The following is a 15,869-nucleotide window of genomic DNA, read 5'->3' as shown; positions in this document are numbered from 1 at the left end:
ATCAGAAATAAAGAAGTTCCAATCTTATAATTTTACAATTACTTATCATATCAGTTGGGAGTTTTTTTAGTCAAAAAACTCCAAAGGTAAATAAGATATGTGAAAGGGAAGATCCACATCACAAATCAAGGTGCATTTTTGCCATGAGGTAAACACCTACTAAGTTAAAATACCTGGTGCTTCTGCCTACGCTTCCTCTCCTGTTCTATCTTCTGCTGCTTCTCAAGCTTTTCTGTCATACGGGCCTCCCTCAAAGTCTGGCGCTTGCTTCGTTTGTAGGCTTTGGAGTTCAGTGCTGTCTCCAGTGTTGTGTCACGACGCATGCAGGCCACTACCTCTTGTCTCAGCTACCAGTGGGAAAAAAAACCCAAACCACTCAAAAACCATAATAATTTTTAATACATGGAGAAACAACTTTAAACACTGTTATGGCAGAATAAAACAACAATAGTCCAAAACATATCCCAGCCTTCTCTTCCCTTTTCATTACAGTTCTTGAAAGATACAGTATTTATACAGTTGCAAAAGCTGTATAAATCTTAAAGAAATCCTAAAGAAATCTTAAGCCTCCACAGAATGGTCAAAAGTGCTAATCCCTCTTAATCATTGTTTCTTCCCAATTTACAAGATCCTGGAAACAACTGTCCTGCCGCAATGAAAACGGTCAGCCAAGATCTTATACCATCAACGTAAAACACAAATGAACCAGATACATAACACCTTTTCTAGTGCTGCACCTGAACATAGCTGACAACTTGTTTCATTGCCAGCTGCAAAGAAGACAGGTGGGAGAGGTAAATATAAAGGGCTTGGAAGAGTATTGCCAGCAGTGGAGCAGGGAAAAGCCTGCTGCTTTTCATCTGACCTCTGACAAAACTCCATTACAAAGGAGTGCCAAGGACAGAAGGAAGGAAGACTTGGACATCATGGTATAACTACTGCCAAGGCTTCTGTCAGGAAGTATTTTGCTTGACCTGCCAAACTGCATCTCTCTCTGTTCTTCCAAACTAGCTGTAAAAGCCAACAGCAAGAGGCCCAGAAGAGTCTGGCAGTGTGATTCCTTTTCTGAGATTTGTTTGCTGATACGTGCACTCAACACCCAACTTAAATCTTATGTGTGATCTTGTTATGCCTGATTTTCAAAGTCTGTGCCACAGCAGAAATCTTGAAAACAGATCACAGAGAAATACCACACACACCCCTCCAACATACAACTCTTCTTAAAACAAGGAGACTCATGGCAAATATGAAGTATGTCCAGAAAGATGTGTCTATTGAGATCTGTGCTAAAATCAACTTGCAGCCTGTCCAGCACTTAAATTTTGTTTTTGTGCCAATGCTATGTTCATTATGAAAGACACAGTTCTACGGTTACACTTCAGACTGGAAGATAAATTGATGATCCTTGCTATTCCTTCCAACTCAGAATTTTCTGTGATTCTGTGGGATTCTGTGATAAAGCAGGAAGCAAAAAGAATACCTGCACATTTTTATTAACAAAAAAACATTTGAGTTTATTAAAAAATAAAATATAACATTTCTGTGACCTGGTTGTTGGCTAAGTTTGCTCTCATGGAAAATCTTCTTAGGCGTAGCACTGCTGCAAAATCTCTTTCCAGTTTTCTCTTTGCTACACAAACATGTTTGGTTGTGACTGTTACGAAAATTTTTCTCAAGTAAAAGGCATTACCTGGCGCTGGAAGTTCAGTAATCTAAGTGCCTTCAATTCCACTGTAGCTTTGGTTCGCAGATCAGGGGGCAGGGAACCAGGCAAGTTCTCCAATTCCTGGATTCTGTGAGCAATTCGAGCCTGAAGCCTAATCAAATAGAAAATTGGATAAGATACCAGGAAAAATATGCAAGTTGTTACTAAAATTTTATGGTAAAAATTGATTGTAAAAATAGACAAATTATCTCAAACATTTATATGTCTGAACCAACACGTTTTTGCAAAGATGACACTGGGTATCCTTTTTCACTTTGAAAATTATCAAATATGAATATGCCCTTTGGCCTTTCTTTTCATTTTGACTAAAATTAGGTACGTGAAAAGAAACTTGGGAATTTCATTTTACACATACTATTCAAGATTCTGCTTTCAAGCTTCTTGGATATATTATTTTATGCACAGTGTAGTCAGTGATGACATAGAGAGCACTTCCCTTAATACCTGGAATTCTACTTCATTATTTTACTGACAAATGACAAGTTTGTTAGTATTCACAGCTACATAACTGCTACACTATAAATCAAATTCTATTACACTCCTCCTATACAAGTTTTTTTTGAATTCATTTGCAAATTCAAGAGAGAGGGAAAGAGAGAGTAATTGACAAGACAGACAGAACTTGGGTTTTTTTCTATTTTAATATTACCAGAAGAATTCTGAAGTTCCTGGAACAACAAAAAAGATGCAATGCTACATTACTGCAGGACAGAAAGTTGCTGCCTTCAAGAGAGCAAAAAACTGAAGCAGAATTACATTAGTAATGTTTTTCATAGAGACTGAAAAATTAATCAGGAAGAGTTAGTTCCTAATTAGAGAAAGTTCCATTAAAAGCTGCAAATATTTGTCCAGACCCATTATTCTTGCAGAAGTCTTCATTCAGAAAATGACACTGGCTTATTTTCTTATTTCCAGTATATGTACTACACTAAAAAAAGTTCACATTTTGTACAACTTCATCTGTCACTGGGCATTCCAGTCAGTAAGAACAGATTTTAGTGCACCTAAGGATGCAAAGTCTTGAGAATTAAGTGGTTTCTTGCAGACTAAATGTACCAATGTGGTATATTCTGTGATTCTGATTCTGCAGCGTACATCCATATATAAAAGCAGCCAAGATGTAAGAGAAGAATGCTGTTCTAAATCGCTGATGTGTGGTCTACCTGTTGCTTCTCCACACATGGATGCAATCATGCAGCACAACAATTATTTATTACTGTTTTTCCTTCCCAAACAGCTGCAAGGTTTCTCCTGAAACTATCACCCACAAAACAGTTAAAGACAAGTTGCAGTTTCCCTGACTTTAAAGAAACCCTAAGGGAGCGGTCACAACCTTTCCAAACTTCTCTTTTGAGTTGTGAACTTAGTAAAGCAACTGAAATTTTCAATTTTCAATTTCTTTTTTCATTCTTAGCATTGAGTTCCTTCTTGTACTATACGTGAGGATGAGCACAAAAAAGTTAATTTAGGTTCTTCCAACACACCTTACGATTTTAGGTAACTAACAGTAAGAGCGACTTCCAAACAAACAAGGAACTGAAATGTTGACTTACTAGTTCTGTCAGAATTGGTTTGTTACTTTAACTCCCGGTACAAAATATGTGGAAGTGCCTGCTAACATAAAAGTTTACACAGTAGAAACTCAAGTAATTGCCGAAGTTGGGTTGGGCTGTACATTTCTGTCATCAAAATTATTAATAAAAATCCATATACACATATTTCCTGAGATATGGCTAAACATAATCGAAGCTCATAGAGTGTGTTTATTATGTCCCATCATCACACTATGCAGTCCTCACTCATATAGAAAAAAGATCCCTCACAGTGCTAATATTTTCTTTGTTTTTCTCAATTTGAATTTATAAAAAAGCTGATCAGAAATAAATGCACATGAAATTTCATTATTAAATTGCAAGGCAGATTAGTATTTTCAGGGTAACTTTCCTTCAACTGTTTTCCTTCATATGTTGAAATGGTCTGCACTGAACTACAAACAACGACACTTCTATGCTTTGTGGGTGATTACCCTCCTTTTATAACCCAGAAGGGGGAAGGAATAGGAACAAAAAAAATCAGTATTTCTAAGTCAGTAGAGATATTACTTCAGAAAACTCTGAGTGAAAACTAGGCCAGTTCTCTATTAAAATGAACAAAAAACTTTGAATACTAATGAAAATCTATGGAGTATGTATGGAAGAATAATGAAAAATGGCAGCTGGACGGGTTACATACATGAAACAAACAAAAAAAAAGGAACATACTGTGAAGTTTAATTTCATACTTTCCTAGTATATAATATATACTTCTAAACTACTAACAATAGTAGCAATAGTAATCATGTTTTTTAAAAGAATTTTGTAACAAACACTGAGGTGTTTCTCCAAACAGCCACCTTGTAGTCTTTAAGGAGAATCACTGCAGTGTGTTGGACTGTTGTTATCTTCATGGAAAAATGCTAATAGCTATTAGGTAAAGAGAATCCAAAGAAAAAATTTTCCTATATGGTTTTTGTAATTATTTGAAGGATATAACCTCACCATTTAAAGGATGTACTTAATTAATCTTTGCAGTTCAGGATTTTATATTCAGCATGTAGAAAGCGGTAGGGAATCTACACAGAGACCTCTTTGCAAAACGAGTGATGCACATTCCTTCCTCATTAACTGGGGTCAACTGCAGAGGTTATAGTTCTACATTCAATTCTGCCTGGCATGGAATGTCTAGCAGTAAGCAAGGAAGATACATAAGAAGATACTCTGCAGGTAACAGAAAAAAATCACATACAATCTATACAGGACACTACCAAGTGTATTACTTTTTATCTAGCAATGAGAAGGTGGAAAAAAGGTTTTCAACAAAATAGAACAACTTTAAATGAAACACATCATTATCTTTAAGACGGCTATTCACTGAGATTAAAAAGCAGCACTTTATTTTGAAGAAAGTATTAAGGAAAATTTTATAAAAGCATGCATATTGGGTTTGTGAGGCCAGGTTTTGGTAGTGAGGGGGGCTACAGGGGTGGCTTCTGTGACAAAATACCAGAACCATCCCCCACATTCAGCAGAGCCAATGCAAGGCAGCTCGAAGACAGACGTGCCACTGGCCAAGGGTGTGCCAATCAGAAATAATAGTAATGCCTCTGTGATAGCGTATTTAAGAAGGAAAGAAAAAAAGTTATTGAATAGGCTGTCCCCTTGCAGCCCATGGAGGATCACAGGGGTGCAGAGATCCACCTGCAGCCCATGGAGGTGACCCATGCTGGAGAAGGTGGATGCTCAAGACGGGGCTGTGAAATCATGGGCCCTGGAGCAGGCTCCTGGCAGGTACTTGCAGACCCATGGAGAGAGGAGCCGACACTGCAGCACGTTTCCTAGCAGGATTTGTGACCCTGTGGGGAACCCCATAGAAGAGCAACCCACGTTGCAGCAGTTCATGGAGAACTGTTGCCCATGGGATACAGTCACACTGGAGAAGTTAATGGAGAACTGTCACCCACTGAAGGACTCCAGGCTGGAGCAGGGGAAAGACTCTTTTCCCTGAGCAGCATCAGAAAAACCCTGTGATGAATTGACCATAATCCCCATTTCCCACTGGGAGAGAGGAGGAAGAGCTTGGGAAGGAGGGAAGCGTGGGGGAGAGGTGTTTTTAAGACTTATTTTACCTCTCATTATCCTGCTCTGACTTTGTTAGTAATAAATTCAATTAGTATCTCCAATTTGAGTATGTTTTGCCTGTGATGGTACTTGCTGAGTGATCTCTCCCTGTCATTATCTCAACTCATGAACTTTTGTGATACTTTCTCTCCCCTGTCCAACTGAAAAGGGGAGTGATAGAGCTGCGTCGGTGGGTGTCAGGTATCCAGCCAGGGTCAACCAACTACAGCACAGTACGAATTTTTCATTCTGACCAGATTTAAAGGAACACAATTTTAACAGCTCTCCACACCAGAATAATTTAAACTTCTTATACTGATAAGAACTGTAAATATCTATGTTTCTTTTTATCCATCTTTAGTCACAGGCAGATTAACAACAATTATCATATAATCTCATTTCACAACAACACAAGACAACTATATGAATTTGACAGCAACATTAACTTTCCATTTTCTTTTTCTTTGTTAATATACGCTGGGGTCTTTTTTACAGTCAGATCAAGGCTTTACAGGGAGAAAAATCAGCCTGCTGATGTTTCATTAGATTCAAAGCTTTTTCAGATTCCACAATATTTTAATAGCTGCATTACTGTATCTCCATCTGCACTGGTCTATTTAACATGTGGTTAACTAATACAAACTTCTAAGTACTTCTAAATGCCTATCCGATGAATTGTTTGATGAAACAAACCATGTAACTCCCTAGTAACAATGAAAGGAAAAACAAATAGCTATCACTTGAAAAAAAATTAAATGCAATTTTGGAAAATTACAGAAGTTTAGCTAAAATTAAAATATTTCATGTTGACAATATTGTTCTGTGTGTAAAACATGCTCTAACATATAAATCATGTACATGATCCCTTACGAAATGAAAATGTATATATGGTAGCATGATCCTCCCACAAAAATCTGCTGTTAAGCACTAGAGAGGTGTGCATACAACAAGAGAAATGGCCAAACACATCAAGTATTAACATTTTATCACATAGCCCATGAGCTGGCACTAAATTATTGTCTCTTCAGCAGCACACTTCACATTCTTAGTCCAGAAAACCATGTTCAAGTCACTGACAGTTTAACTCTGGCCAGCAATTAATCACCACCAGACAGCTCCCTCACTCTTTCCCCATTCCCAGTACAACGGTGGGAAGAATCAGAAGGGTAAGAGTAATCATGAAAGAAACTTGTGGGTTGAGATAAAGACAGTTTAATAATTTAAAATAATAATTTTTCTACATTGTAAGGAAAGAGAGGAAAAAAAGTAGCAAAAAGAAAACCACAGAATCATAGAATCAACTGGGTTGGAAGAGACCTCCGAGATCATCAGGTCCAACCCTTGATCCACTACTGCCATGGTTACTAGACCATGGCACTAAGTGCCACATCCAGTCTTAAAAACCTCCAGGGACAGAGAATCCACTACTTCCCTGAGCAGCCCATTCCAATGCCCAATCACTCTCTTTGCAAAGAATTTCTTTCTAATATCTAACCTAAACCTCCCCTGGCACAACTTGAGATCATGCCCTCTTGTCTTGCTGATAGTTGCCTGGGAGAAGACACCAACCGCCACCTGGCTACAACCTCCTTTCAGGGAGTTGTAGACAGTGATGAGGATGAGGTCTCCCCCGAGCCTCCTCTTCTCCAGGATGAACAACCCCAGCTCCCTCAGCCTCTCCTCACAGGACTTGTGCTCAAGTCCCTTCACCAGCCTTGTTGCTCTTCTCTGGACCTGCTCCAGCACCTCAATATCCTTCCTGAACTGAGGGGCCCAGAACTGGACACAGTACTCCAGGTGTGGCCTCACCAGTGCTGAATACAGGGCAAGAATCACTTCCCTGGACCTGCTGGCCACAGTGTTCCTGATCCAGGCCAGGATGCCATTGGCCTTCTTGGCCACCTGGGCACACTGCTGGCTCATGTTCAGCTTCTTGTCAATCCGAACTCCCAGGTCCCTTTCTATCTGGCTGCTCTCCAGACACTCTGTCCCCAGCCTGTAGCGCTCCAGGGGGTTGTTGTGGCCAAAGTACAGGACCCGGCGCTTGGCCTTGTTGAAACTCATCCCACTGGAATCAGCTCAACTCTCCAACCTTCCCTGGTCCCTCTGCAGAGCCCTTCTGCCTTCCAGCTGATCGACACTCCCCCCCAGCTTAGTGTCATCTGCAAAGTTGCTGATGATGGACTCAATCCCCTCATCTAAATCATCAGTAAAGATATTAAACAGGACTGGGCCCAACACTGATCCCTGGGGAACACCACTAGTGAGCAGCTGCCAACTGGATGCAGCACCATTCACCACCACTCTCTGGGTCTGGCCCTCCAGCCAGTTCCTAACCCAGTACAGAGTGCCCCTGTCCAAGCAGTGGGCTGCAGTTTTTTCAGGAGAATGCTGTGGGGCTGAAGTCCAGGTAGACACATCCACAGCCTTCCCTTCATCCACCAGGCAGGCCACCTGATCGTAAAAGGAGATCAGGTTGGTCAGACAGGACCTGCCCCTCCTAAACCTGTGCTGGCTAGGTCTGATCCCTTGTCCATCCTGTAGGTGCTGTGTGATTGCACTCAGGATGATCTGCTCCATAACCTCGCCAGGCACTGAGGTCAGGCTGACAGGCCTGTAGTTTCCCAAGAAAGACATGTGATGCAAATCAAAACAATTGCTCTCCACCAATTGCTCACTGGCTGGTGGTGCTCAAGGCCCCCGCCAACCTTCCTCTTGCTGAGCATGGTGACATCATATGGTATAGAACATCCCTGTCGTCAGTTGGGGTCAGCTGGCCCAACTGTGTCCCCTTCCAACTTTTTCTGCACTCCCAGCCTCCTTGCTGATGGGGAGGTGTCAAGAACTCAAAACTGTGTAAGCACTGCTCAGCAGTAACTAGAATAGTAACTAGAAATTATGTCTTAGCAACGTAATTTTCAGCATGAATCCAAAATACAGCCTCATACAAGCTACTGTGAAGAAATGTAACTCTATCCCTGCCAAAACCAGTACACGCACTGAGTACACCTAATCTGCAACTTTCAAGAATTCCCAAGTTCATCCAATTAGAAGTTCACACTTTGCCATAATAAGGCGGCAGACCAAAATTTTACCCTTTGGGTCTATCTATATGTTTGAAATACGCATCTCTAAAATACCTACATGATAATTCTGTCTTTTCATGGAAATGTGTAATTCAAACAGTTTTCTAAGTACTTCAAAGCAGTTAGAAAAAAGTACTTCCAAGTATAATGCCCCTTTATCAAAACATTTTACTATGAGATCTCAAGAGCCACTTGTTTCATAAGCTTTCAATAACCTCACTGGTTTCAGAATACAAATGTTTATATTGGCTTTTTCCTACTCCTTTTTCATTAAAAAATTGTGAATGCATCATGTTTCTGAATTAAACTTGCCTATATTAAACCTAAGTAAAACACCATTCAAAACTGTTAAACTGCTTCTTTCATAGCTTTTGTCTGATGTTACAGTTTTAACTAACGTAAAGACTTCAAGGAATTCTACATATTCTGGTATTCAAAGCAAAACCAAATACCACTGTTGTTCAACATCAAAAAAGCTTAGACCTTTATCTACATGCTAGCATAAAAAAATAAAAATATAACCCCCTTCTGCTGCAGAATCCCTATTAAATTTTCATCTCACTTACTCTGCCAAGAAGATCAGTGTATTTAGAATCTGATAGATATGCTGTATCTGCAACTAGTTCTCTAAATTAGTAAAAGCATCACCACTATTTTCTGTCATTCCTCACTTTCCCACATTTATGCATACTAAGGCATAACAGATTGGCACAAATAGTGCAACAGAGCAGGGCTGGAAAGACAGGAGGAGTAACAATTCGAGGTTATATCATACTGGTCAAATGATCCTTTGTTGAATTTAGTGCTACAATTTTTCAGTCAGAGCCAAGTGTAGACCGTATAATGGTGTGTTCTACAAGCTTTCTGAGAAAGATGCTAGAAAATAGGGATTGCTCAGACTGAGACAGTTATGGCAATTCAGTCCTAGGGTATAAGAGTAAGACTGTCAGAATAACAACAAAAACATGCTGATAAATTACTTAAGCATTATCTGATGCAAAATGTTTTTCTGGAATCAAGGCCTCAATTCTGGACATTCCAAAATACTTTGTGGTGTTTTACTTTCATAAAGAAAAAGTCATTAAACCAGTCTTCTGTGAGATCACCATCCTCCTTGGCTACCTTTGCCTAGAAACTCATTGTTAAAGTAACTGGAAGATGCATCATCAGTTCAAAACAAGTAAATACCCGAAGTGCAATTACTTCCCTCTGACTAATGATCATCGGGAACATATTTTAAGTGCAGATCAAAATCCTTCTGCCCAGTAGATTCTCAAGGTCAGTTGTTTAAGAAGCTTGTTGATTAGAAGAGGGAGGAAGTCCCTTTTTAACTCCAAAAGAAATGTCATCCTTTATACTTCCTAACAAATATACTACACCATCTATCTAGTTCACTCAGGAGGCAATTTTTAAAAATTATGTTTCCTGGTAACCTTTTTTAATCTTGCCTATGCTTTCTTATTATTATACCTATTCTTTGGTCGCCAGCCAACGACATCATCCTACTAAAATCTGACTTTGCTGTAGCCACTAACTCATCAGCCCTTCGACCCTCACTGTTCTCTTCTAACTTCTCTTTTGTTTATAATACTGAAAACTTTCTGCACTACATTGATTTCTCTGTAGACTACAAGGATTTTGATTTCCCAACTTTCATTGTTTGCACCATCCAAGTAATACACTAACCCAACAGAGCCCTTGAGCTTGTTTTAAACTTAAGTGTTCGCAATGATACTGCCAGCACATTTTACTAGTCCGTAACTTGGGGAAAAATTAAATCATTGTTTGGTCTGTGGTTTGTGTACTTCTCTGGGACACAGCTTCTCTCTGGAAACTCAGTTTACACTACTGGCACTACAGGTGTTGATTGCAAGGAGTTTCAGTTGAGGATGTGAAAAACAAGAATCTGCATATGCATTTTAATCTTGTTATTTGCTTTTACCTATATTCACGTTCTTGGAGTATTTCAACAGGATCCAGTCCTTGTGGCTTCTGGATGGGGCTGATACGATTCTGTTTTTGCTGCAGCTGGACAATGGGAGAAGGTTGTCCAGGTGTTGGCTGTGGTACAGAGGGCCCAGGCATGGTGGCAGCAGGCTGGGTGGCAGTGGGGGCAGGAGAAGGCCTCCCACTAGGGGTGGGCACCGGAAGCTTTTGTTGTGCATTGGAGACACTCATATCTGGGGCTTGGCCTGAAACAGTAACAGTACTGATTCACAACATGAGCTATGGAAAGCAAGAACAAAATCCAGATGATTTCTGAAGACAGAACATGAAGGTAAGGCAAACATTCAATATCACCAGAAAAAGCACACTGAGATAGACTACATTCTGTTTCTAAAATAGACATACTAAAATGCAAGTATACCATACACTGCAAGAAGTGGCCCGAAGAAAAACAAAACACCTGAAACTTTACAATGAATACTGTTTCTTTTGCCATTCCTGAGGATTTTAAATTCCATAAGAAATAAAACAGCTATAGAAATTACTTCCTGCAAATGCTAGACCTTGTTCTGCCTCTTGTTCACTATCCCTGTACCACTTAGAAGAAAGCATCTATAACCGCAACCTGGCAACAAGCAGAAGTAGGTCTGATTTTAGAGCTCTATCAGAACTTGATAACCACACCAAAATTTCTACAACTGTATTTGGAAGTAACTGCCAGATATAAATAGTTTGCGTTTCATTATGATCTCCTATTAATTGTACTTATTTCAAGTACTAGGAATTCAATTATTCTAATTGTCTTGAAAAGTAACACCTCAGTTAACACGAAAATAGTACCTGTCATTTATAGACACTAAGGGTCATAGATTTCAGTATGCCACTATGACAAATTACCTATGTATTCAGATGTTCACAAATTCACTAACAACAGACATTGCTAGAATAAAAATGTCGTTTAATTTTCTGAGGAGTCATAGTCACTTAATGCTAGGGAAAACAATTACAAAGTGCACCTCAATCTTGTAATCAACCTTAATTCAAACCCAGCATCCTGAAATCTGCATGAAAAGATTTCTTCAAGATCACCATTTGTCATTCACACATCTGAATCAAACTTCAGAAAAGGAACTCGAGCACAAGCTGTAGATTCTGTATTTAGCAACACTGCACTTCAGCTTATAAAAAATAAGAAAAAAAGCAACCCCACCAAAAGCCTCTGTGCAGCCTCAGTTTTCAGGGAATCATGCAAGTTGAATGACTGTGTAATGAGTGACAAATAAATTTGAAGACATAAACACAGTCTTTAAAAATACATCAAATAAAACCTCCAAAAAGATATAGCAAGGACAAACAAATTTTTTCTTATTAAAAAAAACAGTAATGAAAAAAGACAAGCACTAAGCAGCTTGTAGTTAAACAGGACAGACATATTATGATGACATATTGGATTATTTAGCTACAACTATCCATCTAGCAATTCTGTGTATCTGCCAGCATTTCTTAGCAGCAGCATTTGAGCTAGAAGGCCCTGTGCCTCGTAAACTCATACATACAACCTCTCCAGAAACACCTACCCCCTTTTTATTATTCTACTCAAATTTTAAGTATTCATTGGGAGTACTCCAAGAAAAGCAATTCTACTTCTGATTACATACTACTATTTCATTTTCTTTTTATGTTGCCCTAAGTTACCAACTAATGACAGAGACTTTGTTATGACATTATCACAGAGTCACCACTGACTCTAGATTTACCCACAAGAAACATTACGTACATAACACCTGTACCGTATGAGAAGCCTGCATTATTCACAAGTCTGCACTACTATACTTTTTTTTCAAATGTCTCTAAAATATCCTTCACAACTTCAAACATTACATATTACTAGGATTTCTAATTCTTTTAAATGCAATACTTCTTCCACTCTACTTTTAAGCAACAAAATCAGTCTGTAAACGCAAATCTGATCTGAATGATTTGGTTGAAAACCTGATTATCACACAGGGGTAAAAGGTTACACTATTCATTTGATCTCGAAGACTACACTGATCATTCAAAGCTACTTGATTCCAAAACAAGCAAACAAACAAACAACAACAACAAAAAAGAAAGCAGCCTAATTCTATCGATTTGAAAACTTTTGTTTACAGTAGCAATGACTAGAGATGAAAGACAAGCTTGCTGCAATTAAGCATGCTCAGAAACTACTTATCAAGTAGGTTTTCTGGTTGTCCCACAGGCAGCTTACATATTTCATTCTGATTGTAAAAAGATGCTTCATTTCAGTCTGTCTAAAAATTGCAGTAATTTCATGTGGGTTATTCACAGATGAATAAAAAGTTAGACTCTCCTTGGTTAAAATCTTAGACACAGTAAAGGTTACACTATTTTTCTGCGTGCCTTTTTACCTTTTGTTTTTTCTTTCCCCTGCACCTTTTCCCCACTATACCTTCAGGCCAAGTTTTAGGGGTAATGGCGGTTGTATGTCCAGGCATCCCTGGAGCAGACCCTGGTCCAGCTGCAGCACCACTCATTGCATGTAATCCAATACCTGCAATTTGACAAAAGGAAAAAAAAATTTGTTAAGACACAAAGCATTTTCAAGTATTCAGAAGTCATTCTTCTTTCTAACATGACAGTCTATTCAGGCAACTAGTACTTTTCTTCATTAAATAAGGATTTAAGTAGCTTTTATTGTGAAAAAATATATGTAATGAAGTATATTAAAATCATGTTTTATGAAAAAATCCCAACTTATTTGGTAACGAAGCCATATCCACCAAAATTGAGTGAATGGTGAAATCATTAAAACAATTATTTAAAAGAAAACAGTATTATCCTAACCCTCAACTTCTAATGCAAACTCATTAACGGAAGTGTTCTGAAACTAACAGGTGCAGGGTGATTAATGTAACAGTTTTCTTAGGAGCAATGTGCTTGCTTACCACAGTGTAACATCTATTACCATTAGGAGAAAAAAATAAGGACACTTTCTTTTCCTATTGTCTTTCACTTGACAGCACACTATAGATAGTTTGTTTTACTTTCATCAACCTAAATAATCAGGCAACTCACTCCAGATTATTTATCCACTTTCCTGCATAAAGACAGGAGACTGAATTTTCACTCTAAGAAAAACAGTGAAATTGCTATAAGTAAAGTATGATTAACATTCTGGCAAGCATAATTAGGACAGACCCTACTGCACAGTGAAATAACTTCTATTTCAGTTTTGACAATACCCTATTAATAATAGATGTGTTTTATGCACTTGTTCAAGCTTAAGATCAAGGGCCATGCTGTTTACTTTGATGCCAGAGTACAGTACCATATTATAGCCCTGTACAATACCGATTTCTTAATCTACCACAGGCAGACCTTCAAGAACTACTTGAGCAATGACTCTTACCAGGCATTCACTTACCAGACTGTCTGCTGAAGGCACTGGGAGGCTGCTGTTGTTGAATGCCAGGCAGGGTCCTCTTGCCCTGAACAGCAAGCTGGAGGTTTTCTGGTAAAGGCTGACCTCTAGCCAACATTTTATATGCCAGAATCTGAGCCCGCAACTGATGCAGCTGTGCAGGGCTGAAAGGGGAAGGCCCTCTGTTAGCCTGATTCATAACTTGTGGATCTCCTGGTATAATGGGTCCTGGCTGACTGGGAGTCATCTGAGGTGGTGTTGGACCTCCTCCAGACATTGGACTGGACACATGCTCTGGTGCTCCTAGTGGAGATGGGTGTGGTGACATATAACCTAGAACAAGTAAAAGAATCACAAACTTACCTTTCTGTTAGTTCAATCTAAATTCCATCAAATTTCTTTAACAGTACACAGAGTATAAAAATGTCTGTCTCAAGTCAGGATAGCTGTAGTATTTTCTGCAATGACTAGGTGCAATCTGAAGTTCCCTGAGATATCAAGTCTCAGGAGCTATTCTTTGAAAAGAACTACAGTTATTTAGTCCAATATTTCCTAAAAATAACAATTACCCTTTGTCTTACATTTGGAGTAAGACAAACTACAACATGAAATACAATACAGAAGCATAAGGATATGGTACTGTTTACTAGAATTCTGGATAAATGTTTCCTTGTGGAACACATACAGTGAAGTCTGCCTAGCTTACAGCTTAATATTCTAAGTTTATTTTGATGACACATATTAAGGAATACCCACTCACTTCTACAGGCCCTCTTGGCCAAAACTCGCCAACATACAGAAACAGAAAGAAATTGTATTCACTTTCTATACAATTGCTCTCTAATGTATAGAGATTAAAGGTTTGAGCCAGACAAAGAATACTTGACACCTTCTCCCATCCGGGTGCTCAACAATTTGGGACATCAACTGCAAGCACAAAAATCACCCTCTGAAGAAGCTGCTGAAGACTATGCTACTCTATAAAGTTCCAGAAGAGCAGAGTTCTGGAATATTAAAGCACTTGAATTTTAATTACACTCACTATATATGTGCTTGAGCTTCACAATGCATAGCAGATAGCAAGTTTTTTGTCCACCAAGAGTGAAAAAGAGGTAATGATATTTACCCACTTCCACTCTGATACTGTGGAACACAAATAATGTTCTCAAAAACTGAAAAAGTTATAATTACTGAAGCTACTTACTAGCTCAATATAAAAATTGGTTATACATCCCTTGGTGATGATAAAAGGTATGGTAAATAATTGTAAATTTATTCCATTTATTCATCTCCGTCCACTAACTTACTTTTACCTCTTAATTTTTTTAAAAGAAAACAGGGGAAAACCCACAGATCCCTCTTGGTGAGCACACTGCTTTAAAAAAACAACCTCTATGCCACAAAAACAACAACAAAAAATACAACCACATTACTGTTTTATAGTATAAAATGGGGTTTACTGCAATGTTTGTCCATTATTACATTTTTAAATCTCAGGATTAACTTTAAATGGCACCTAATTCAAACTACGTTGTTTTCTAAACTGCATTTCAAAGAATGGTTTCTTTCCCTCCTCAAGTCTTACTGCCCAAGTTATAAATTCCTTAATCACTGACAGATGTCAGACCCAGGATCTTGAAATCCATCTGGACCATAAAAATTTAGAAGAGTGGTGTAATACATTGAGTACTTGTTTTCAGTTCTGACAGTCTGAGGCACACGTCCGAGACTATGTTTTGCAAAGAGGAGCTTTCAGAAATTTTTTGAGCTTTCTAGATATATATTTATTACTTCCGCTTTCTCTCTCCCTCAAAGTCCTCTGCATTAGGATTCCTAACAACAGGAAACTATGCTTGACAAGAGGAAGAATGAAAAAAAAATCCCATAAAATATGTCAGAACCTTCCAAACTTCTTGTAAAGGTGTTAAAATGTGGCATTTACAGAACGTAAATTTTGTTATGCTATATGGAAATTTTCCTTTACAGTCTGAAAACTTTCATAAGACAGTGTGACAATACACACAGCCATA

General features: G+C 38.5%; 1 protein-coding gene across 3 annotated transcripts in view; it reads right to left on the bottom strand.

Annotated features, from left to right (window-relative positions):
- SMARCA2 (SWI/SNF related, matrix associated, actin dependent regulator of chromatin, subfamily a, member 2) overlaps window positions 1-15,869 on the bottom strand; it is a 118,864-nt gene that overhangs the window by 74,015 nt on the left and 28,980 nt on the right. For all 3 annotated transcript variants that reach the window (XM_032674700.1, XM_032674702.1, XM_032674701.1), the window contains 5 exons: window positions 13,843-14,172; window positions 12,868-12,969; window positions 10,411-10,660; window positions 1,691-1,817; window positions 174-347 (listed from right to left, as the gene is read on the bottom strand). In XM_032674700.1, the coding sequence (XP_032530591.1) occupies window positions 174-347; window positions 1,691-1,817; window positions 10,411-10,660; window positions 12,868-12,969; window positions 13,843-14,172 (983 nt within the window). The remainder of the gene's footprint in view (window positions 1-173; window positions 348-1,690; window positions 1,818-10,410; window positions 10,661-12,867; window positions 12,970-13,842; window positions 14,173-15,869) is intronic.

The sequence above is a fragment of the Chiroxiphia lanceolata genome, chromosome Z (assembly GCF_009829145.1).
Source record: "Chiroxiphia lanceolata isolate bChiLan1 chromosome Z, bChiLan1.pri, whole genome shotgun sequence".
NCBI lineage: Eukaryota > Metazoa > Chordata > Aves > Passeriformes > Pipridae > Chiroxiphia > Chiroxiphia lanceolata.
The sequence above is the reverse complement of the archived record's forward strand: the minus strand, read 5'-3'. Positions and strand labels throughout refer to the sequence as shown.